Raw genomic sequence first — 25,133 nt, 5'->3', positions numbered from 1 at the left:
GGTAACAGGAATAAACCGTAAACCAAGAAGAAGCTTATTGTTGTAGAATAAACACTGAATTACCATAAATTTAAAAACTGTCAAAAATGTTATTTTTAATTGTTTTAACATGTGAAATATATGGTGAAAAGCTGAAATGGTGACAGCATTGGACAGTCATATTAAAAATAGCACATTACTGTATTATTCACGGAGTATCACCCAAGTCATCCAGAGGCATACATTTTTAACTTATGGTTCAAATTTTAACCTACTCATTTTGGACAAGTTATTTAAAATTACTGTCATGTCTGAAGTTTTATACAGTGAAAATATCAGATATATGTTTTTCGTTTTAAAGTAATGTGCTAATTTTTAAGAACCAATCAGTGTTTAGCAGAGGCACTTTTACCCAGAATGCTTTGCGGTCTGTGTTTGTTACAAAACCTCAGAATTAGTGCATTATTCAACATTAAAAGATATATGTTATATTTTAACTTTGTACAAATGACAGAATTGACATTAATGGAGTTATTCTATCAGTATTTTCACAAAACCATAAGTTAGTATGACTTTATTTTTCAAGCCCTCTGCCTGACCGGAGCATTATGATTAGTAGAGAGCTGATTTTGTGGGTGCTCTCAGGATTTGTCTGTGTAGCTTCCTACAGGCGGCAGTATGGTCAAACATGAAAATACTGGCTCATTCTTTGGGTCTTTTGATGCTTTCAAAAGCGATCGTGTTAAAAGTCAATTTCAGCTTCTTAGTAATTGCAAATGTACCAGAAAAAACACTGGAATTTATCAATTATCTGTAACTTTGATACATTTTTGTGGTGTTGTTTTAGCAGGAATAAACCATAAAATAGGGTAATAAATTATGTGGAATGGATAGAAATTCACCTTAAAAGCAAAGGGTTTATACTGTGAATTGAACAGTCATACTGTCAAGGCATAAATAATTGTGCTGTCGTTTTAATAGAAATTGACCATAAAATAGGACAATAAATGCTGTGGAATGGATAGTATTTCACTTAAAAAGAAACAGGGTTACATTGTGAATTGTACAGCTATACCATGAGCCTATATACAAGATGTTCAGCCAACGCTGACTGACATGTGGCAGTGATGCGTGCACATGGCAGAACATCAAGAAAAAAAAAGAGCATGATGCTGTGTCCATTGTCCTGCATCATCACAGCACAGCCACTTAAACTTTACAATCCAGCAGACTGATGAGAAGAGCTGACCTGGTGACCTTTAAAATGACGCCACTGCTCATGATTGAGAACATGGATAACACCAGAAATATGACTCTGAGTAAAACCATTACATTAAATAAATAAATAAATAATCTGAGATAAAGAAAGCCTGAATAATTTTGGAGACGGCGCACATTTGGCACAGATTGTAGCACTTGGCCGAAGCAAAGTTTGTCTCACTCTCCACCGTCTGTTCGCTGTCCTTCATTTTGCAGCATTGCTGCTTTATAATATCAAATATAGCTTCTGAACATGCTCATGTTTGGCTGTGAATAAATTAGAAGCCTATTTAAAGCTCAAGTACAAGACAAATCAAAAAGCCTCAAGCCTGGGAGTTACAGAGCTCTGCTCAGTATGTATCAGAGAGAGAACCTGCCCTGCGTGGTTTCATGTCTATCTGCTCTACTCACACCTGGTTATTGAACTCTGGTGTGTCCCAGCTCCTCATTGGTTGAGCACACCTTTCAGTGTTAATTACCTGGGGGTGGTGGTGTCCGTCCTGTCCAGGGTGTATCATGCTCTTATGACCACTGGGGCCTTCAATGTCTCACTACCTAGAAGGAAGAAAAGAATCCCCCAAGTCAGTTATTTTGGCACCATCTTTTCAGTGAAAATAATTATTATTGTCACAATGTATGAAATTCACACTTTTTGTATACTTCTCATTTATCCATTTTCATGCACTTTTTTGTACTCTCACACAATTAAAATGCACAGTTGGAGTTATATTAGACTCAGTAATGCTGACTGAGTCTTGGTGATCAAATTTAATTACGTTGTTTTTGTAATTAACTGTGTGGGTCTGTCACCACGCTCACTGTGTTTTCCTCACACATACCAATTCAATCTTCTAAGCTGTCAAACATAAAGGTTTCATGTTTGTGATTGTGTGGTAATCACAGAAAGGGTTGGAATTTGTGTTGCAGCTTTTGTGTATGACACAAAGACAGTAAATGTTTGTTTTTCCTCTTGTTCTTTGTCATTTCATTCTACATATGGCGCATCCGGAAAGTATTCACAGCGCTTTACTTCTTCCACATTTTGCTGTGTTACAACCTTTTTCCAAAATGGAGTAAATTCTTTTTTTTTTTTTTCCCTCACCCCATAATGACAACATAAGAAAACTGTTTTTTTTGCTTTTTTTTATTTATTAAAAAATTATTTTTTATTTTTATTTTTATTTACTAAAAATAAAAACCTAAGAAATCACACGTACGTAAGTATTCACACTCTTTGCTCAATATTTTGTTGATGCACCTTTGGCAGCAATTACAGCTTCAAATCTTCTTGAATATGATGCCACAAGCTTGGGGCACCTAGTTTTGGGTAGTTTTGCCCACTCCTCTTTGCAGCACCTCTCAAGCTCCATCAGGTTGGATGGGGAGCGTCAGTGCACACTGAAAGAGTGGCTGGGCCATTCAAGGGTGAAGCCACTCCTTTGATATCTTTTGGTACCAATATCTAAATCAGTCTATCTATCTATCTATCTATCTATCTATCTATCTATCTATCTATCTATCTATCTATCTATCTATCTATCTATCTATCTATCTATCTATCTATCTATCTATCTATCTATCTATCTATCTATCTATCTATCTATCTATCTATCTATCTATCTATCTATCTATCTATCTATCTATCTATCTATCTATCTATCTATCTATCTATCTATCTATCTATCTATCTATCTATCTATCTATCTATCTATCTATCTATCTATCTATCTATCTATCTATCTATCTATCTATCTATCTATCTATCTATCTATCTATCTATCTATCTATCTATCTATCTATCTATCTATCTATCTATCTATCTATCTATCTATCTATCTATCTATCTATCTATCTATCTATCTATCTATCTATCTATCTATCTATCTATCTATCTATCTATCTATCTATCTATCTATCTATCTATCTATCTATCTATCTATCTATCTATCTATCTATCTATCTATCTATCTATCTATCTATCTATCTATCTATCTATCTATCTATCTATCTATCTATCTATCTATCTATCTATCTAGCTATCTATCTATCTATCTATCTATCTATCTATCTATCTACTATCTATCTATCTATCTATCTATCTATCTATCTATCTATCTATCTATCTATCTATCTATCTATCTATCTATCTATCTATCTATCTATCTATCTATCTATCTATCTATCTATCTATCTGTCTGTCTGTCTGTCTGTCTGTCTGTCTGTCTGTCTGTCTGTCTGTCTGTCTGTCTGTCGCTGTCTGTCTGTCTGTCTGTCTGTCTGTCTGTCTGTCTGTCTGTCTGTCTGTCTGTCTGTCTGTCTGTCTGTCTGTCTGTCTGTCTACTAAAAGCTTGTATTTCAGCTTCTGTCTGATGTGGTGATTTATTATCCTTTCAGGGCAAAAAAGGACCAGAAGGAACAGACACAGATTTAGGGGTTGCGAAGCCAGGTCAGAGGTCATCTCGGTGGTCAGGCCAGGGCAGTGAAATGTGCTGAGAGAAGTTCAAAACTCTCCTGGGGAGCATCTGATCCACATGAGTGTGGGGTATGTTTCCTCAGGGGAGGCTAATCAATGTGGCACTACGGATGGTGACACTGGGAGGAGGAGACCTGAGTGACCCAGGAGGTCTGTAGGAGGGAGGAGGAGACAGACTGAGAGATAAACACAGCAGACAGAGCGAGGCCAAACAAAGGCACACACCAGAAAGCCAGCCAGCCAGGAGACAGAGGGACAGGCTGACATATAGAAAGACAGATACATAGATAGGCTCAATGCTCAGAATGTGTTGGGTTCACATTACTGAAAATTATTTACTTGTTTGGTGTTGGGAGCACAATACTAATCAGGCACATAAAACAATCCCAGTGATATTGCTGTGACTGATTTGAAAATTGTACAAAAGTTAGAATGTGTCTGCAACTCTGTCCTTTTCTACAGCCCCTAGATCCATGCCATAATTAGATTATGCTGTTATAATTTATTGTTTATGACTGTAAATTAAGAACATAATTGACATATCAGGTTGCCCTCACAAAATATTTGTAGAAAAACGTATGAAAAATAATGCACTAAAATATGCACATATCCCACATAGTTGTCAGGTCATAGGTGGGATGATGTCACTAAAAACAAGATGGCAGAATTTCTTTATTTTTACTCCTTTTTTCAAGTGAAAAGCAAAACTGGAGGACATCATGTTGCTCAAGTCTGCCAACGTGCATAATGTGATCAAATAATTCTGGCTCTGATGGGTAGAAAGTCACACTAATGGAGCTATTGCGATGTTAAAAAGTGGTGAACTTTGGTGCACACATACAGTATGTGCGCACACTTAGAGCACGCTTACATACACACTTGTGTACAACATGAACACAACAGCAGGATGTCGCTGTGTTCTGGCTATAGAGAAAGGACTGGGGGCTGAGAAAGAGACTGGTTCTGGAGAAGCAGAGGAAAACTGTGTAGCTTGGGCCCATTAACAGTCCTGATTTATGCTGCTCCACAAGCTGTGCTGGGACAGCGTCAAGTCTAGTGTTGATTCATGGCGTCAGCGGGCCTGACACTGATAATACGCGTCCATGTAAAAATGTGAGCGAGAATGAATGGCGTGCTGAGGATATAGTTTCGTGGCCAGACAGGCACCAGACAGCCTGAGTCCAGGGTGCACTTTGGGGGATGAGATGAGGTCTTTTTTAGGGGGTAGTGACCGGAGAAGCACCATATTTTCCTTCCAATTGAGTTTCATTTGGTTACACACATGAGGACTGACACCCATGCCAGGATGCACCACATACACAGACCAATCCAATCCTCTAAATCCACCACAGCGGTCAAAAACCACAGTATGATTTGAGTTTAGGGTTTTATGTCTGAAGCTCCATCATAACTCTGGAGGAGACAGTCCTGTGATCGTGCTGCTTCGGGATCATTTGTAAGTGTTTCTATTATAGGTTTTGCTTAAATTGGCATAAATTGTAATAGAGATATGAAGTATTCTGTGGTTCAACAATTCCCCTGTAAGCAGTTTTAAAGGGTTCACATCATACAAGCGAATATATATTTAATATTTTGGGAGGTGATTCTTGAGGTAAGAGAGGCGGTTTGACAGGAAAATCATGAAGGTACCTTGGGAAAAGTCCTTAATCCCCAAGTTGCTCGTGGTGTGCAGGTGAGTGCTATGCATGTGTGAGCATGTGTGAATGTGGGGCATCACTGCAAAGCACTTTGAGTGTGTCTATTTATTGAAGGCCACCAGATGTTTTAAAAGGAAATATTAAAGTTTGAAGCCCAGAATACTACAAGCTCACTGAGGTGATGATTTAATGCCACCCCACCCCCACCAAAAAAGGGGAAAAAGTCAGGGCTGGAGATCATAATAAATTTTTACCATGTATAGTCTACAGAGTGCAGGTCCATCAGGAGTCACAATGTGCAAAAATTTATTTATTTTGCATTAACAAGTGTGACATGTTTAACGGTGTATCTACAGATATTTATCTACATCACACACGGAGATAGCTGCTTAAGTATTGTGGGTCAATCTCAAGAGTTAAAAGTGTTTTCACACTAATTTAATTCATTTTGTGAACCTGCTTAGTAATTTTAAGGGTCACAGGGGGATGGAGCCTATCCCAGCAGTCAGTGGGCAATAAGCAGGGTACACCCTGGACAGGTCACCCATCAATCACCGAGCTGAGACATATAGACACACAAACTCAGTCACGCTGTCACACACACCTGCGTTCTATTTCAGAATCACAAGTTCACCTAACATACATGTGTTTGGAAGTGGGAGGAAGCTGGAGCAGCCAGAGGGAACCCAGACAAACGCAGGGAGAACAAACTCCACACAGACAGGTCCAGGTCGGATTTGAACCTGGAACCTTGTTGCTACAGGGCAGCAGTGCTAACCACTGATCCACTGTGCCACTTACATCTTAATTTTTCTCATGCCTTTCTTAGGACAGTTCATCAAACAGATGTGTGCATGCCATAGACATTATATATGTGTGCATGCTGTGATGAGCTTCTGCAGGTGAGCTATCCATGGTGCTGATTGGATGCAGACCACACAAACAACTGTTAGTGGTGTTGTGGTTGCAAAAATCTAAATTATAGCAGATACATCTTGCAAACAACCCTAGAAATGTCTGGCATACATTTGCTGTCTGAGCTGCATTTTTTAAAATCATGGTACTGAGTGAAAGTAGGCTTTCATAAATGTGCATCAATAAGGCATGCATACGTGTATTGTCTGCTCATTTGGTGTAAAAAAGAAACAAGAACCTGATGGTCACTCTGTCAGAGCTCAAGCATTCCTGTATGGAGAGAGGAGAACCTATCAGATGGACAACCATCTCTGCAAAAATCCACCAATCAGACCTGTATGGTAGAGTGGCCAGACAGTAATAGGCACATGGCAGCCCGCCTGGAGTTTGCCAAAAAGAACCTGATGGACTCTCAGACCATGAGAAACAAAATTCTCTGGTTTGATGAGACAAAGATTGAACTCTTTGGCATGAATGCCAGGTGTCATGTTTGGAGGAAACCAGGCACCATCCCTACAGTGAAGCATGGTGGTGGCAGCATCATGCTGTGGGGATGTTTTTCAGCAGCAGGAACTGGGAGACTAGTCAGGATTGAAGGAAAGATGACTGCAGCAATGTACAGAGACATCCTGGATGAAAACCTGCTCTCAGAGCGCTCTTGACCTCAGACAGTGGTGACTGTTCATCTTTCAGCAGGACAATGACTCTAAACACACAGCCAAGATATCAAAGGAGTGGCTTCAGGACAACTCTGTGAATGTCCTTGAGTGGCCCAGCCAGAGCCCAGAACTGAACCTGATTGAACATCTCTGGAAAGATCTGAAAATGGCTGTGCACTGACGCTCCCCATTCAACCTGATGGAGCTTGAGAGGTGCTGCAAAAAGGAATGGGCAAAACTGTCCAAAGACAGGTGCACCAAGCTTGTGGCATCATATTCAAGAACACTTGAGGCTGTAATTGCTGCCAAAGGTGCATCAACAAAGTATTGAGCAAAGGGTGTGAATACTTATGTACACGTGATTTCTTAGTTTTTATTTTTAATAAATTTGAAAAAAAAAATAAAAACAACAAAACAAAAGTTTTTCATGTTGTCATTATGGGGTGTTGTGAATAGAATTTTGAGGGGAAAAATGAATTTATTCCATTTTGGAATAAGGCTGTAACATATCAAAATGTAGAAAAAGTGAAATGCTGTGAATAATTTCTGGATGCACTTATGTGTGAAAGCTGCCATCTAACATCACGAGTGATCTTGATCAAATACTAATCACAAATTAATTGTAGATAGTGGAGGCTTCAAAAATTATCTGAGGCTTCTATGATTGGTCAGGAGCATAAATTGTATATTTGCTGGACAAACCATCTGCGATATCACCCACAGGTTTACTGAAGAGTGTATTTGAAGCGCTACATCTTGTCATCATGGCAGAACCTGACTCTGCCTGTCTCCCATAGTGACACATGGGCAAGACTGGTGTGACCTGGGTGGGTGGAATGATGCCTGAACACATCTTCTATCTTGTAATTGCCAAGCAAGCTAAAGCTAATAGGGTAACCATGAATCAGGTGTTTGATTAGCACATCTTTTTTTGCAGACTGGGTGGCGATTTTCAGAACAGGTGGGTTTGATGCAAATATTTAAAAGTCTGACCAGCATATTGCCTCAGTAACCGTGGAGTAACAGTGGAGCTAAATTCACCAAGTTATCAATTACTGAAAATCAATACTAAGGGTGCTAAGATACAAATAAAATAATCTTAAAATCTCACTCACTGGAAATACTGGAGCACAGACTTCTTAGATGGCTGTTAGAACAATCAGTTTTCTATATTATCTCAGCTGTTTGTAATAAAATGGTCATAAAGGACAGAGCCCACAGTTGCTAGCAGCCACTGAGCAGCCTCAAGTGGCCATTCAAGGAACTGCAAGATTGTCACTTCTGTGTTGACCTCAGTTTTCAGCAGCTCTCGCCTTTTGGTCAGGAGATACACATTAATTAATCTAGTATCTTTGTAACAGGCATCTTATATTATGATGCTTTTGAGAAACACCTTGTCAGTTTTAAGAGGATATTAAGAGTGATTCTACAGTCATCTTAGGTTTTTGGTGATTTGGGATACTTTGACTAAGGTCTTGAAGAGATGATCAGTTTATGTGCCTGTTACATTACTGGGGAGAAAACAGCTTTCTGCTGAGCACGCCCTCTCTGATAGAGTGGACGTTTCTATCTCTTAAAGACCGGGTGTATCACACACAAGTGCAAACTGACTGACTGGGTGTGTCCAACAAAACAAACAGGAGTCCAGAAGTCCATATTCATTTCAGGGCTACATTTAGTGTATAGCAGGATCATCTCTACATGAACAGAATCAGAATCGAATTTATAGCCAAGTAAGTTTGCACATACAAGGTATTTGATCTGGTGTTATTGGTGCAAAAACAATAAGAAAAAGAAAAGATAATAAAAAAGAGAAAAAATACCTCTGTAAGAAGCAAATGAGTCAAATAGACAAAACTATATTAGCTGTTAAATAAATATAATGGAATGGGACTGTGCAAAAACAGGTGATTGGCGTACAGATGTGCAGTACCTTGTGTGGGGATGACCAATCTGTACTTTGTGATACTGGGGTGGGGGGGTGGGGGTAAGTGGGAACAGTCATTGGATTTGGGGGATATTTAATATCAGATGTTATTTTCTTGCTTGGTGTTGCAGTCATAGACAGAGTTGACTTTCACTGACTTTTTTACAAGACAACAGATGAAATCGCAGCTCAAATCTCCCATATGACTTCTGGCAAATTGTAGCTGAAATTTCACATTGTTTTAAGAAAATCCTTCTCTGTTCCACTCCACCATTAAGCCGAGTAACTGGTGATGCAACAGACAAAAGTTTGTCCAATCACAGAAACCTAGAAGCCCTTGTCATGTGTGTCTTGTTTGCTTCTCTCACTAGTCTTCTTCTTGTGAGAACTGCCTTCTTGACACAGATTTACCATACAGTACCATCTTGTTTGTATTTCTTAACTATTTATGTAAATGAAGTCCAAGACGGTGGGGATCATGCATCCACCTCCTGATTTGTTTTAAAGTGATGACTTTTATGTTTTTATATTTTGTGTCATACCATGGAAAGTATTTTACACCAACCTTAAAGGGCATAATTTTAGACATTTTAATATAAAGAAGCCTAAATTATTATTACTATTTTTAATTTGATGTTATAAAAAATCAAACACATAAAAGCTCAAAGGGGCACAAACATTATCACAGCATTGTACTCACATTTCTTAATGACTGATGTAAATGTTGTCAAAGACATTTTCAATTAATTTATAAATGTTGAGGTATCATGTCTTAAAAAAAAGGTGAACTATAAAATTTATGATTTACTGTAAATTCATCAAATTGTACCAGTAACTGTCACACGTACATTTTACATGTGTATTTTTTTAGATTGCTATATAAAAGCATTATTGTTCAATAATTTTGGTCATTTTATTAAATATTAATTTATTGCAGTAATTAATTTTGAGTATTATAAAATTGCTTCATTTGCACTTATTTCTGAACATATTTAAAATTTTGCTTTTAAAATTCAGGGCTGCCAGTAATGCTGTATATCAGTGTCACCACATTGTGTTTTTCTACGTACATAATGACTGCGGCTGACAATTTTCTTTGATTCAGCACAGTTGTGACCCCACCCGCCCCTCCCCGCCGCAGCCCCCAGTTCTCCATCCTCTCTCCATCCCCCATCACCTCATCCTCAATTATACCCATCTTTGGTCCACCGTCTTTTCATCTTATGCTCCTTTTTGTTCTTCCTCATTATCATCTCTTAAAACATCTTCCGCACAAATCCCAGACAACAAATATATCTTCACGTCCTCTGGTCCACACGTGGTCCTCTCCCCCATCTCAGCTCCCGTGAGGTCATGACCCCTCAGTAAAGGAGCCTCATTACTCAGTCACTCTATATCCACTTTTGTATGTGTGTGTGTGTGTGTGTGTGGGGGGGGGGGGGGGGGGGGGTCAGTGAAAAGAAAAAGGAAAAACAAAAAATAATGGCAAAATAGAGGCTGGCTTTCTCTCTTTTGTCTTCATTTTTCTCATTTTTATTTGTAATTTTTCTTCTCTGGGTCTTGTCAGCAGTGAAGGAGGTTTGGAGATGCGGGGGGGGGGGGGCAGCAGAGAGAAAGAGAAAGAGAGAGAGAGAGAGAGAGAGAGAATGTTTAAGTGCTGGTGGCAGCCTTTGGTTGCTGCTGGGACCGACGTGTCATCTCTTATTCAGCCACATGCGTCTGACAGGCAAATGATAGAGAGCGATATTCGGGGGGGGGGGGGGGGGGGGGGGTTGTGTGATGGCGTTTTGAAGAGTAGCACTGTGGGAAAAGAGAGGAAAGGATGAGTGAGGTTGGTGTTTTATTGATCACATCTCTTGTAAACTCAAATTATTACCCTCCTCCTCCTCCGCTCCCCTCTTCCAGTGATAGATTGAGTTATACTGATCCCTCGGTGACAGGCATTCCGTCACGTTTCCACGGCAATGAGGTCAAAGGTGGACGCTCATTATTGGTTGCTGTCTGTAATCATCATTGTGTGTTTGTTGGCCTGTGCGGTCCCCTGAGCACTCTCTCTCTCTCTCTCTCTCTCTCTCTCTCTCTCTCTCTCTCTTGACCTCACTGACCTCCCTCTGTGCTGTGGCGCGTGACCCGTGAAGGGTCTCGACTGTCTGGACTCTAAGGTCAGAGGTCAGAGGTGATTACAGAATGCTGGCACATGAATTTTTATCGAGGACACATGGTAACATCTTACGTGGATTATACAGAGTAAAGAACACATAAAATATGTTGCAATAAAGTAAAAATGAGGACACGCCCCTTCGCTCCACCTCCATCCTTCCATCCTTCCATCTTCTGTGCTGTTTCTGTTGTTCTCTTTATCTCTTCTTGCCAGCGTGGCCCCGCTGTCAGTTTGTGGTTGGCTGATGTTTCACAACTGCTCACAGCTGTTGATCACTGGGTGTGAGTGTGCGCTCGTGCACTGTGCATGCATACACGCATGTCTTCACATGTGCTTGTGAAGCAGTCTTCATTGATTCATTTGTGACCGAGAAGGGGTTGGGGGGTACATATATCTCTTTGACACTTTTGAGAGAAGTAGAGAGGAAAAGAGAAGAAAAGAACAGAGGTGGAAAATTAGAAATCAATATGATATTTGGCGAGCGAGCGAGGCGAGAATCTGTTTGCTGTGTCCATCTGTGCATGACTACGTGCTTATCTTTGAATTTATGTGCTTGTGCATGAGTGAGTGTGAAACTGACGCCGTGTGCAATGTGGGTGCCTGCACCATATGTGTGAGAGAGGAAGTGGCAGAGAAAAATGAAGGCAAATGCCTGGAGAGAGAGAGAGAGAGAGACAGAGAGAGAGAGTGAAAGAGTGAGAGAGAGAGAGAGAGAGAGAGAGAGAGAGAGAGAGAGAGAGAGAGAGAGACAGAGAGAGAGAGTGAAAGAGTGAGAGAGAGAGAGAGAGAGAGAGAGAGAGAGAGAGAGAGAGAGAGAGAGAGAGAAAGAGAGAGAGAGAGAGAGAGGCAGACACTCACAAACCACAAATGACAGAAAACCAGTCGAGTTTTAATGTGCAACTCCGACTAACACCACAGAAGTGTCTCAGACGGCTGTTTGTGATGACATTGTTCCCCTGTGACGCGGTTTGATGCCATAGATTCGGGAGTCTTCTAGATTCTTGTAGATTTGGGGGTCTCGGTGTGAGTAGATGTAGGAGCCTCTCCAGCTCCTATGCTGTTCAGTGTTTCCATGGATTAGGTGTTCGGTAATGTTGAGGAAATCAGTGGTTTAGTTGGTTAGGAAAGTTTTTCCCGACCTCGACTTACTGGACGATGCTGTGATCTTTGTGGAATGAATGGATATCCTGATTGTAACAGTAGAGAAGCTGAGTGAAAAATGGTCTTGGATCAAGACTAAGATCCAGGCTATCAGAACGATGTGGTGAAAGTGTTGCACTTGTAGACTTTCACTTATCTTGGCAGTGATATTCATGTCTCTGGGTGTTTGGTCTGTGAGCTCAAGAGACACTTGGGAAGAGCTTCTGGAGTCATGAGATCACTGGACAGAAGTGTTTGGTGATGCTATTGTCTTTGTAGGAGAACAAAGGTCTTCAGGGTTCTGGTGCTTCTTGTCCCGCCATGTGGTTGTGAGACTCGGGCATTAACCAGTGATCTAAGTCCACGACTGGATGTCTTTGGTACTAGTTATTTTCAGACTATCTGCTACACTTTGTGTCAAAACACGAGTGGTTCCTTAGGGAGACTCAGATAAGGAGCATTGCTTACATTATGGTGCTGTGGCGTGTTTCTCTGTGTGTGATCCTGCATGCAGGTGCCTCAGCACTGAGGACCCAGCAGCTAAGGGGATGCCCACACTTCACCTGGCTGCAGCTGAAAATGGATACTTCCAATAGGTGGGGATGCACTGGTTGTCTATCAAGGCGGTTTCATGGTGTGTTGGATGCAGTGATGCGCAGCAACGCCACATGCTCCCAGTCTTGACTTGACTTGACTTGACAGTAGATGGACTGGATTGACAGGAAGCTGAGCTCATGTGATGCGTCATTTGTTTGATGCCCGGTTAATGGACGGTGGAGGGGGGTGGGGGACTGTGTGCATGGATGACAATATGTCTGCTGCATCACAAAGCAGTAGACTGTTGATTTTTTATGGCTCCAGGCTGAAAGAGAGAAGACAAGAAAAAGAAGAAAGACGTCTGAATGAAGCAGATGCTTAAGGGCAGGTTAACGCCCCCCCACCCCTCGCTACTCCATACAGTTTTCCTCTTTGCCTCAGTGTCTCTCTCTCTCTCTCTCTCATGATGAATCAGCTGTCACTCAGGCACCAGTCCAATCCACTGATAATGAGAGCTGCATCAACACACTCTCTCTCTCTTTCTCTCGCTCTCTCAATCTGTCACTCATTTTCCTCTCTCACACCATCCAAATGATCCTGTTCTCCTGCATGTGCGCGCGCTAGCGCACACACACACACACACACACACACACACACACACACACACACACACACACACACACATGCACACACACACACACACACGCACACACGCACACACGCACACACACATGCACACACGCACACACTCTTTCATCTCTCCCTCACTCATTCCTCCTGTGATTCTCCTCCCCTCTTTCGTGCTCCCTCCCTCCTCCTCCTCCTCCTCCTCTGCGCTCGCCGTGCTGAGCAGTCAGCAGTGGGACTGAAAGGAGACAGAAAAGAGAACAGAGGCACAGAAAAACACATCATTATAGAGCAAACGAGCAAGAGGCCGCTGAATGAATAACAAGGAGGGGATTACAAAGCGAGGACGGCAGGCTGAAGACTCTCCCCCTTTCTTCCTCCCTCCTTCCTGTCATCCTCTCACAGCTCTCTTCCCCGACAATTTTCCTCAGTGAAAAGATGGCATGAACGCACTGTCACCCATCCTCAGCCTGTGGAACATCTGCCTCCCCTTTCTTTCAGTCTCTCTCTCTTTCCTCCCTGTTTTTGATCCCTGTCCTCTTTGCTCCACATGGCTTCAGGGCAGAGGTTGAAGAGGAGTGGAAGCAGGTAAAAGAGAGTCTGACCTTTCCCCTCTTGGCTCCTGGCACCAGCAGGGCCCGGGCAGCCGGAGCAGAGAGCCGACTGATGACTTTACACCAACAACCGGCTTCTTAACTCACCGACCGCAGCCGGATCACCTTCTCCTTCTCCACACTCTTCACCCCGCTCTCTTCTTCAGTCAGTCAGTGATCCTGGGCCATGTTTGGATTAAAGACTCCTCACTTCTATCTCCCAGGTAAGGCCACTTTCTGTCATTCTGCTGCTGTCAGGTTCATGCAAATCGAATCAGTGGTTCTGTCAGGAGATAATAGCATCAGAAAGAAGAGTCGTTTGTGATGTCATAATCATATGGCAGATCAACAAATCAAATTAAAGCTGAAGTGCCGATGAAAATGGTACTAACACTACTGAAACCTAACATGCAAGTTCCAGTTTCCTGAAAACATTTCAGCATTTTGGTGAAAGATGCTGTTTGCTCACAGTGTTGACCCGAAAACCTGCACTCACAGTATCTGTAAGATATTCAGACAGTTGTGAATTTCCTTCTTACTCTGTGTGTCATATCTGCACTGCACACACCAAACTGAACTGCTGACATCATCACATGACCAGAGACGATCTGTGTGGAACGAGCGCACACTGTGATCATAGATAAGAACTTTGAAAAAAAATACATTTACATAAAACAACTGTATATTTGTGATGTCATGAGAATGGTTGGTTGGTAAGGTTAGTCCCTTACTGGCGCAAAGTGCCTTGATTTGACTTTCTTATGATCTGGTACTATATAAATATAATTATAAGTGAATAGTATATTGATGTGTATGTCTGTGTGTCGACATGTAGTAGTGAATTTATATTTATGTAAATATGACTGATTAGAATTGTTGGACTTGTACTAGCAGGGGTGGGCGCTAATAAGCTTTGCTTCAGCCCACACCCTTTCGGACTCACTAGTTTTGTCTGTGTTTGTTTGTGGAATTGTTCATTTTTTTCTATTTGAATATTTTGTGTGCCGAATTAAAAAACTTTGTCACTTTGTCACTTGGTTGGTTTGTAACAAGAGAGTTTCTGTAAGTGACTAGTTGTTTATTTTGTGTAAACATCCAGACTGTTTGTTGTGTTTTAGGTAAATGTAATATGCGAGAGAGAGAGAGAGAGCTGGATTGGAGGCGTAGTGTGAGGTTACTTCAGAATAGTGCTGAAACACGCCTGGAAGCAGGATGACAGAACAAGAGCGAAACACAGAGGAGACTGAAAGGTGGAGAGAGAAGTTAATGAACAGGGAGAGGAGAGAGAGAAGAGAAGAGAAGAGAAGAGAAGAGAAGAGAAAGAGAAGAGAAGAGAAGAGAAGAGAAGAGAAGAGAAGAAGAGAAGAGAAGAGAAGAGAGGACCTTTTTGCTGTATCTTTCCCCTGACCCCTAACATTGATCTTTGACCTTTAGGTTGTCTTGGACAGATAGTGGTCAATGATCAAAAATCTGTGAAAGGGAGAGATGTGTGTGAGAGAGAGAGAGAGAATTAAAGGGCAGATTAAACACCGTTCTTTGCTTTTGTGAATCTTTCATGCTGCTTTTTGAATTATACATCTACTTTCATAAATGATTGAATCACTCTGATTATGTGGTATTTTGTCATTGTTTGTATATATATTTGCTCGTGCGCGTGAGACTGTGAGTGTGAGTGAGGAAAGATGGAGAAATGAGCTCCAGGAAGCAAATACCTCCCCCCTTCCCTCCCTTCACTCTTGCTTTCATCCTCTCTTTTTCACAATTTCCTGGGTCTTGTGTGTGTGTGTGTGTGTGTGTGTGTGTGAGTGTGTGTGTGTGCGCGTGCACATTCATGAGTGTTTCATGCATATATCTTGTGTATCAGTGTTCAAATATTTTTGTATCTGCTCGTGCACCCCCCCCCCCCCTTCCTAACTGCTGTTGCTGTGGTGACAGTGTCAGCCCCACGCTCCTCTGTGATCAGTTGCCGAAGCAGGGGGTGAAGGGTAATGTGGAGTGATTACTGTGTGATTAGTCGGGGTAGAAGGATGGAGTGGAGTGGAGGGGAGCCCAGATTACAGACAACAATAGAAAAATCAGGTTACTCATGTTGGCATGAAAATCTTGATAAATGTGTGTTTGCGGCAGAAGAACAAAGAAAGTTGCCATGATGCGATGCCTCAAACTCGGGTGTTACTCAGAGTGCACCGTGACCTTAATGTGGTATCAGAAGGAAAAGGAGTGACATTTCGCTCTCCAGGCCTCCTGGTGATACACGTTACAGAATCTGCAGGAGTCTCACTTTTGGACTCCGTGACAGATAATCACAAATGTATTTTCATGAATTCAGTTTCTTATTTTAAAATACTTTTCTGCAGGAAAAGATGTAGTGTTCTCCACATGAAATCAAAGAACCACATGGGACCACTTGAATGATCAGCGGGGGAAAAAAGTACAGATTTGTTTTTGTTTTGTTTTGCAAATGAGAGGGAAATCTATCACACTAAATGTCAGGTTGCCGAAATGCTGTTGTTCCTAAAACCGTAGTATGTTGTAGTGAATCCTGTCTGGGCCCTGTGGCCCTGCAGGCTGCTGCTTATCTCCAGTTTCTGTTGTGTGAAGCACATGAGAGTCTACAACTCCCCCTGTTGGGACGCAAGGGTCGCGGGTCCATTGTAGGTTATGTCCTCGCTGATGTTGGTGCCCATTTCAGCTGGGTGGGCTGGGACCACAGAGTTATATTACTCTGTGATCGGGACACAGTTGCTGGAGTTCAATCCCTCAGAAGCACTTGTTTTGTTGTTGGTCTGACAGCAAACACATTTCATGTTGGTCAGCTTGACAGTTTTCTAAATGTTAAATGTGAAAGAAGAAGTCAGATTTTTTGCCTAATTCTGCAACTTAATGGATACCTAAAGATGTGGCAGGGGGTGGAGGCCGAGTGGTTAGTGCACTAGGTTCAGTGCGGAAGGTTTCCGGTTCCCTGCCACATTTCTCTGTGTAATGTGGGTGTTGTGTCAGAAAGGGCATCCGGCATAAAACTTGTTCCAATTCAGCATGCAAGATGCACCTCAGATCTGTTGTGGCGACCCCGAGTGAAAAGGAGGAAGCAGCCGGAGGGTCTTACGTTAATAGATACGTAAAGATGTGAAAATGCGTGTTGGCCTGTAGTATTTACTGGCTACTGTGGTGTGTTCAGGAACTTTGTTCGATTCAACATCTGCACTGATCACTATGATACGTGCTGGAGCCACAGCAGATGTCACATGCATATGCATTTACTACATGCACTTTTCACTTAGCCTCAGGCTTCTGTACTTGGTAACTTCACTCTAAAGAGTTTGTCTTTGGTGCACAGCAGTGACAGCCCGTGCGCAGTGATTGGATCAGTGCCGTGACTTCACATGTGTGAACACTGAAGTGATGACAAACCTTTCGGCACCACATTTGTAGCCAAACTGACTCCCCGGTGTTGTGTTTCTAAAGACAAAGAGCAGCTTTTGCAAAATGTTGCACAGGCAATTTAAGTAATGCCTGTGTTAAACATCCTCCACGGTTCGAGTGTACTTACTGCACGTGCCATCACTTTGTTTTTGCTGAAGTGCACAAATCAATTGAGTGAAACTATAAAGTGTTATTGTAAGTCTGTGTCTTGATCACAGCAGCAGACTAAAGTCTGAATAGCAAAGTTTGATTCAAACTACTTAATCTGAGGATGATCACTGAGGTGGAGAACCACCAATATTACACATGATTTTTAAAAATTCTCAGCAAAATGCCAGAAAAATAATGAAAAGCTGTTGAGTATCAACTATTTACAAATAAAGAGGGTGAAGTAATAAAGACAAAGGCCATCAAGCTGGTGCTTTTCACTGGATACAGTAGTGTAGGCCAGTACCCAATGGGTACCTTCAACGGCTGGAGAAGTAATCTGTGATGGACCGACATCCCGTCTGAGGGAGTCATAGTCTTGTTACGGCCCCCAGGGACAAGGACAGGCCATCCAGTCTGATTGGCCTCATCGCCTGTATCAGACTTACTTGGCATGAGTAGCTGACCACAGAGGGTTGCAACTTATTATATGTTGTACATGTACATGTATTATTTATATCGCTTGATTGCATGGGCGCAACTTGGTGGGGGATAGGGGGGACATGTCCCCCCCACCTTTTCAACCAGGGGGACAGAATATGGTATGTCCCCCCCACCTTCTGACATATATGTGTGTACTTGAAACATGTTATGCCAGTCTTATGTGCAAACCCATGTCAGTCTATTGTGCAAAACCATGTCAGAATCCGTATCTTTGTTTCTGCAAGTTTGTATTTTTAGCAGCATTTACTTGTTTACAACACCTGTTTCTTGTTTGTCGCATTTGGAATTTTCTGGGAATGCATTTGCCCAGATTTGAAACCAAAAATAGTTGCCTCTAGGGACTAGTGTCTACACATAAGTATCAATGGATTCTGAACGTTAGAAAAGGAAATCAGAAAAGCTATCTGGGACCTCAGAAAGCCCATCTGCAATTATTGCTTGATCTCCAAAATCAGTCTATGTAAGCGAAATTATGTTCAGTATGAGTGTTGTCATAAGTGCCACTTCGAAAATTAAATTCATGATAAGTAATTTATCCTAAACTTATGATCTGTTGTTTTTCAAACATATGCAAAAACAAATCTTGAGAAAAAAATACAGTATGCGATAGTTAATAATTATTAAGAGCCTGTTCTTTCATATTCATGAATACATTTTACCACAATGCAGTTGTTTTTTTGTTTTTTTTTTGTTGTTTTTTTTTTAATGAAAACTCAACCCATCATTCTTTTGACTTCTACACATGTGATGATACCTTATTTACACCAGGATGTTAATAAAATCAATGCTGGCTATTCTCAGAATAAAGTACTTATATCCACAGTTTCAAATTGTATAAGTCAAATGGTGTCCACTTTATGGTCTTCTCAAAACATTAAATGACTGTTCGGATGCTCAGAATGCATTTGAGCTTATCTAGAACCGTTGGCTTCCGGGGGCCTAAAGCGGCCCCCCGACCCCCAGCCTATGGGCTTGGCCCTGTGGGCCTCGCACTTTGTCCCCCCCCCCCCCCCAATTTCTACTTCTAATTTGCACCCTTGCTTGAATATGCTTTTATTGTATTATTTGCTGTGCTGTCTGTGTACTCAGTACATTAGAAATTAAGTATAAAAAATAGAACCTTCAATGCAAGATTCTATGCAACATCAACACTAAAGAAACCAACTGGAGCTAATTCTAAGAAGGGTTTGCTATAAACTGGTACACTGAGGAAAAAACATATAGCTATTCATATTTCTTCAGACATTGTTGCATTATGGAAGTACCGCAGTAGTGTTGTTGTTGTGTTGAACGTACGGTGGATTTTAGTAACTTAGAGTGGTGACTGCTGCCTTTAGTCTCATACATTCCATCATCATAAACTAAAATTTCAAAGACAAACTTCTCTCAAATGAAGTAATCATCAAAGGTGAGTATGGCACATAGAAGTTTGATTACTAAAATCAGTCAGGTTGTAAGTTATCTCATGTTTTAAGTTTCCAGGTCAGTTCTCATACAGAATGTGAGCCTGATTTTAATTTGATTTTGAATTCTTTATTTTGGGTGTGATGTGGACTTGTATGTTGTCATTAGTGACCAAAAAATACAAAATAAAAACAAAAACAACCCAAAAAAACAAATACCTTCCAGAATGTGCAAGTTACAGTGAGGTTAGTGGCCACCAGGACTCTACAATTAGCAACAAGGCGTCACAAGCAACCCGACAGGCCAGTCTATCTTTAATTTATTCCATGGTTATTTTGCATGTTAAAAGATGCTGACATGTCCCAAAATAAGAGGTTCACTTGTCCTCACCTGTATCTATCAGAACCCAAAACCTTATTGCTTAATATGCAATAGTTTTAATTTGCAGACCCACTCGCTGACTGACTCCATTAATCCCATGCTTGGCCTGCTAATTGCAGGATTCTTTGTGCTGCCTCACAGGAAATGTCTATCAGCTACTCCCATGGTGTTAATTGTGTGTGTTTACATCTTTATGTGGAATTGTGTGTGTGCGTTTGTGCAGCTGAAAACAGGGTCACAATGCTGCATCTCAAGGGCGGTGTTATTAATGAGATGGATAAAAGACCATGACAACAGCTCGAGAGCACACACGAGATTTAAAAAAAAAATGCACACATCATCATGAGAGAAAATCAAAGCAAAGAAAGAAAAAAGACCTTGAAAACAGAAGGTGAACTAAACAACATGCTTGATGATGAAAATGAGTCAATAAAGGAACTTTTCATTAAAAGAGGACTCAAGCACATGTAGACACTCTACAGTGGAAACATGGGTGTGCACGCTTTACAATCTATGATGTCTCACACGCACACATGCACACACCCAGGCAACGTGCACATGCACACACTCATGCTACACAGGAGTAAATGTGTGCACATGGCAGAGGAACTGATCAAATGGAAACAGAGGAGTTGAAGTGTCTCAGTGTTGGTGTATTTAACAGTCAAATTGACTCATAAACCGTAAAACATCACCATAAATTTTACTCCAAGCCACTCATGTTTTTAAGAAAACTCAGAGTGCACAGGCCACATAATTTTAGTTCAACTTAGACTTTACAGTTGTCACTTTTAAGCCATTTTGTAGGTGAGCTGGAATGTATAGCGGCGTAAATGGTAAATGGACTGCATTTATATAGCACTTTTCCATCTGCATCAGACGCTCAAAGCGCTTTACAATAATGCCTCACATTCACCCTGATGTCAGGCTGCTGCCATACAAGGCGCCCACTACACACCGGGAGCAACAAGGGGATTAAGGACCTTGCCCAAGGGCCCTTAGTGATTTTCCAGTCAGGCGGGGATTTGAACCCAGGATCCTCTGGTCCAAAGCCCAACATTTAACCACTACGCCATCACCTCCCCAACAAGCTTAGTGATTAGTACTTTTGCGTCACAGCAAGAAGGTCTCGGGTTGGTTTGCCTCTGACTCTGTCCCTTCAGTGTGGAGTTTGCATTTTCTTTCTGTTTTTGTGTAGATTCCCTCCGAGTGCTCCAGCTTCCTCCCACTTCCAGACACATACAGGTTTGGTGAATTGGCTGTAGGTGTGTCTGTCTGTCTCTGTGTGTGTGTGTGTCTGTGTGTGTGTCAGTCTTGTGATAGATGGCCTCACCCAGTGACCCTTAACTGAAATATGTATGTTTCAAAAATGGATGGATGACATATGAGCTATTCAGAAGTCATGTCCCTTAAATGAAGGTGCACTGACTCCTGATCTAAGTTTACTCAAACCATTAATTTAAATGAACAAAGACAGACAGAATATTAGTGTATGTGGATTAAAACACTGTAGAACCCCCAACACACACACACACACACACACACACACACACACACACCAACACACACACACACACACACACACACACACACACACCACACACACACACACACACACACACACACCACACACCACACACACACACACACTTTGAAGAAACATCTGCATGGTGACAACGTTGTGTGTCAGTTTGTAAACACGGGGGGGCACAGTGGCTTAGTGGTTAGCACTCTTATATCACAGCAAGAAGCCGTGGGGTCGCTTCCCACCTGGGGCCTTTCTGTGGGGAGTATACTTGTTCTCCCTCGTGTTCTCGTGAATTCCCTTCTTGGTGTGAATGTGTGTCCTGTCCAAGGTGTACCCCACTTCACACCCTGTGACTGCTGGATAGGCTTCAGCCCCCCCCTGTGATCCTGAACTGGAGTAAGCGGGTATAGAAAATGGATGGAATAATGACAATAAATGTTCACTGTGCTGTAAGATTATGGGCATCAGGACTGAGACCCAAACCATTAAATAGACCATATTGTACTGTATATATTTAATCTACATTTTGGTTGTATATCACTGGGTTTTCATGGTAAACATCTTCGAAGCCCAGTAATTATATAGAGGCCTAATTTATTTGTTTTATTTATTGATCTATGGGGTATCATTAGCTACAAACTTTAACGTCTGTTAAAAATCTTGAGCTTCATTTACAAAACTGTATAGACTAGTGAGTAAAACTGTGTGTACGCACAAATGCCTTATTTTCATCAGAGTTATAAAGTTGCATGGTCTTCTTTTATAAATCAGTTATTAAAAAATTGTAGGCATGTACACAATCCAGATTGCTACCCCCATCTTTAGCCATGAATGGATGCATAGACTCTCAAATGATAACAGTATGGTTGCTTAGTTGCAAAATTTCTGTCACTGCATGTTCTCCAAATCTTTTGTGCTTTTTGTTTTACCTTGTTTGAATGGTCACAACAGATGGTCACCCCACTGAGACTGGTCTGCTTGAGGTTTCTTCCTGAAAAAAGCAAACAAAACATTGAAGACGTTTTTCCAGTCTACTACGGCCACCAAGGCTAACTGTCATAGTAGTAGTAGTAGTAGTAGTAGTAGTAGTAGTAGTAATAAGTAGTAAAAGAACTTGCAAACTAAGGCCTGGAAATATTTCCTGAGACTGATGTAAAGTTAACATAAACTGGGACATTAAGGAAATTGCTTCAATTAATAACACTCAAATAAATTACATTTTTCTAAATTAAATTAAAAGTTGGCAAAAATATTGCTTGAGGTAATTTGGTCAACTTAATTAATTTCATTGTTACCAGTTTTACCAGCACTTCTTTTTTATGTGGGCCAGTAATTATTTTCAATGTATAAAAAAAAAAAATACACAGAGCTTGCCATATTTCTTCAGATGCCTTTGTACCACTAATATACCAACAATAAGGATGTACATTGTGAACACTACTGTATCTCATTGAATTTTGTACAAACAGGGGAGTTTTAAAACTCCCATGATGGCTGTCATGTTTATTAACTAATTTCCAAGAAATATTTTATCAAAATAAAGCAAAGGTGCTCACAGCACAGATGTGATTGCTAATAATGTTTTAATGTCACCAGGGTTGTAAAAAAAAAAATGAAGTGAACTTATCTTTTAACTTACATTAAAGTTGCACATCTTATAATTCTGAAAGTAACTACACAGTTGTTAACTAAACTTAATATCTTAAGATTCATTTACTTTTTCTTGTAATCTTGTTGTCACAACAACCAGTGGCAACAACTGTGCAGTTTTACTTGGTTACTTTTCAATTCAGCAAGTAAACTTTAATCTTTAAGTTCAAGTTATTTAACATCATTCACAGCACATATACTGCAAAAAGGTGAAGGGTGAGTCCCGTATCCTTTTTATTGAGCTTCAGGGATGTGCTAGTTGCACATGTGTGGGATCACGCCATAACGAGGTAGGGTGGCCACTCCCTTTCCTCGCCGTCTTATACCTTCCCGAACTATCAGCCAGGAACCCTGTTACTGACGAGTAGTTCTGTAAGTTCCAATCCCAGCTTCAACTCAAACCAGCGACTTTCTGCACAGAAGGCCAGTGCTCAAACCACTGAGCCATCACACCCCCCATGTACTGTAGAAACAGAAAAACATTCATGGAGGAAAAAATAACTCCCTGAATGCGGGTGCGTGCGTGCATGCATGCGTGTGTGTGTGTGTGTGTAGAGTGTGAACACACACACAGGTACAAACACCTGCTGAAACATCCAGGCTCTGTGTTACAGTCACACAAGCTAATTGTTGCTAATCAGGCTTCCTCACGTGCACGATAAGGCCTGCTGATTACCCACGTACACAGCTCCGTCTACCACCTGGTGACATCATGTTAGCAGATCAAATGTGAGCACGATCACAGATTTCAACACTTTTGTTAGTTTGGTTTAATCTCCTGAGAACTGAGGGGAAAAAAGGTATCTTTCAGTTTAACTTTTTTGCACTACAGAATACATAAATGAACGGGCTGTGCCTCAAAGGGTTAAGAAGAAAGCCGTTGGATCTGCGTTGGAACAGTAGTCACTGTGACCTTTCACCTTCCTGTGTGTTGGCAGCTCACAGCAGACTTTATACCTGAAACACACAGGTACAATGAAGATGTCATCACTTTAGGATCAAACACACACATCTAAAAATGATTTTACTCCTCATCGTTAGCAATGATCTACTTTAAGACCTCTGTATAAGACATCGCACCACCGTGGATATAGCTCAACTTTATTTTGTAACAATTACATCACTGAACACATTTATTTATTTATTTTTAATTCTCTTTTTTCTTATTACAAATTCCAGGTCCATACAGTCATTTATAATACTCGTCATTCTACGTCACTGAAAATAATAATTAAGACATTTAATAAAATGCAGCCATCATCTCAATTAATGGGATATATTTTACCTTTTAGGGTAAAATTTTGGTTTAATATTGGGTTAATGTTGGATATTTTCATTTCAAGGTGCTAATTGGTTTGTCTGTAGTGGGTTTATGTTAGGGTTAGTCAAATAATCACAGAAATGATAGATTTTCTTTCTGCCCATAATATTATGGCCAACACACACTACTGTATCCTCAAAATTCATATTTATTACCAGGGTCCTCATGGGGCGGGGAAGCGGGTGTTAATAATCTACAGCAGAAACTGAAAACAATTAAAGGCACAACAACTAACTTGACTAACTTGACTTTGTGCCAACTTAAACTGGATGAAAATCATCTCATACCAGTCGTGTATGAAGCAATGATGAGTCATTTTTGCCAAATTCATGAAATGTTATATGTACAGTTGCTGGCCTCACCAACAACAACAACACACAACAACAACAAAAATCCAGTTCTTTTAATTGTTTGTGTGTATACTAGTAAAAGAATGATTTTGCAAAGCACTTAAGAAAAAGAAGCATTTTCCCTACTGTACCAACTTGTTTTGTAAACAGAGGTGTATTTGATTTGGGAGAAGTGACCCTTTAATGCAACCCGGCTAGATCCTCCCATAATGCATTTCATAGCATGCAGACACATTTGCATTTGGAAAATTAACAAATCAGGAAGCTGTCAAATAGCTTCCCACATTCTGCTGCACACATATGCACTCTGTGACACATCAGCGGTGTACAAACACACGCGCGGTTAGAGGGCATGTGTTTGCTCGTGTGTGATCTCCCACCACCTTGTTCCACTTCTGACAGTATTTGCATAATCTGCATAATGATGCCGGCTTTAATTGCCCACACCCAGGTAAGGGATCATGTGGTTAAGTGGGAGATCATAATTATGTAAATA

General features: G+C 41.0%; 1 protein-coding gene across 3 annotated transcripts in view; it reads left to right on the top strand.

Annotated features, from left to right (window-relative positions):
- The first annotated feature begins 1,421 nt into the window (after positions 1–1,421).
- Positions 1,422–25,133, top strand: part of LOC117515918 (genetic suppressor element 1-like) — a 107,411-nt gene continuing 83,699 nt past the window's right edge. Inside the window, exons 1-2 of one of the 3 annotated variants that reach the window (XM_034176697.1) lie at positions 1,422–1,432; positions 14,101–14,153. In XM_034176697.1, coding sequence (XP_034032588.1) covers positions 14,117–14,153 — 37 coding nt within the window. In that variant the 5' untranslated portion in view covers positions 1,422–1,432; positions 14,101–14,116. Of the gene's footprint in view, positions 1,433–13,519; positions 13,543–13,856; positions 14,154–25,133 lie in introns of those variants that run through there. The other 2 variants (XM_034176696.1, XM_034176695.1) reach the window with 2 other exon arrangements.

Source organism: Thalassophryne amazonica, chromosome 8 (assembly GCF_902500255.1).
Source record: "Thalassophryne amazonica chromosome 8, fThaAma1.1, whole genome shotgun sequence".
NCBI classification, from domain to species: domain Eukaryota; kingdom Metazoa; phylum Chordata; class Actinopteri; order Batrachoidiformes; family Batrachoididae; genus Thalassophryne; species Thalassophryne amazonica.
The sequence above is the reverse complement of the archived record's forward strand: the minus strand, read 5'-3'. Positions and strand labels throughout refer to the sequence as shown.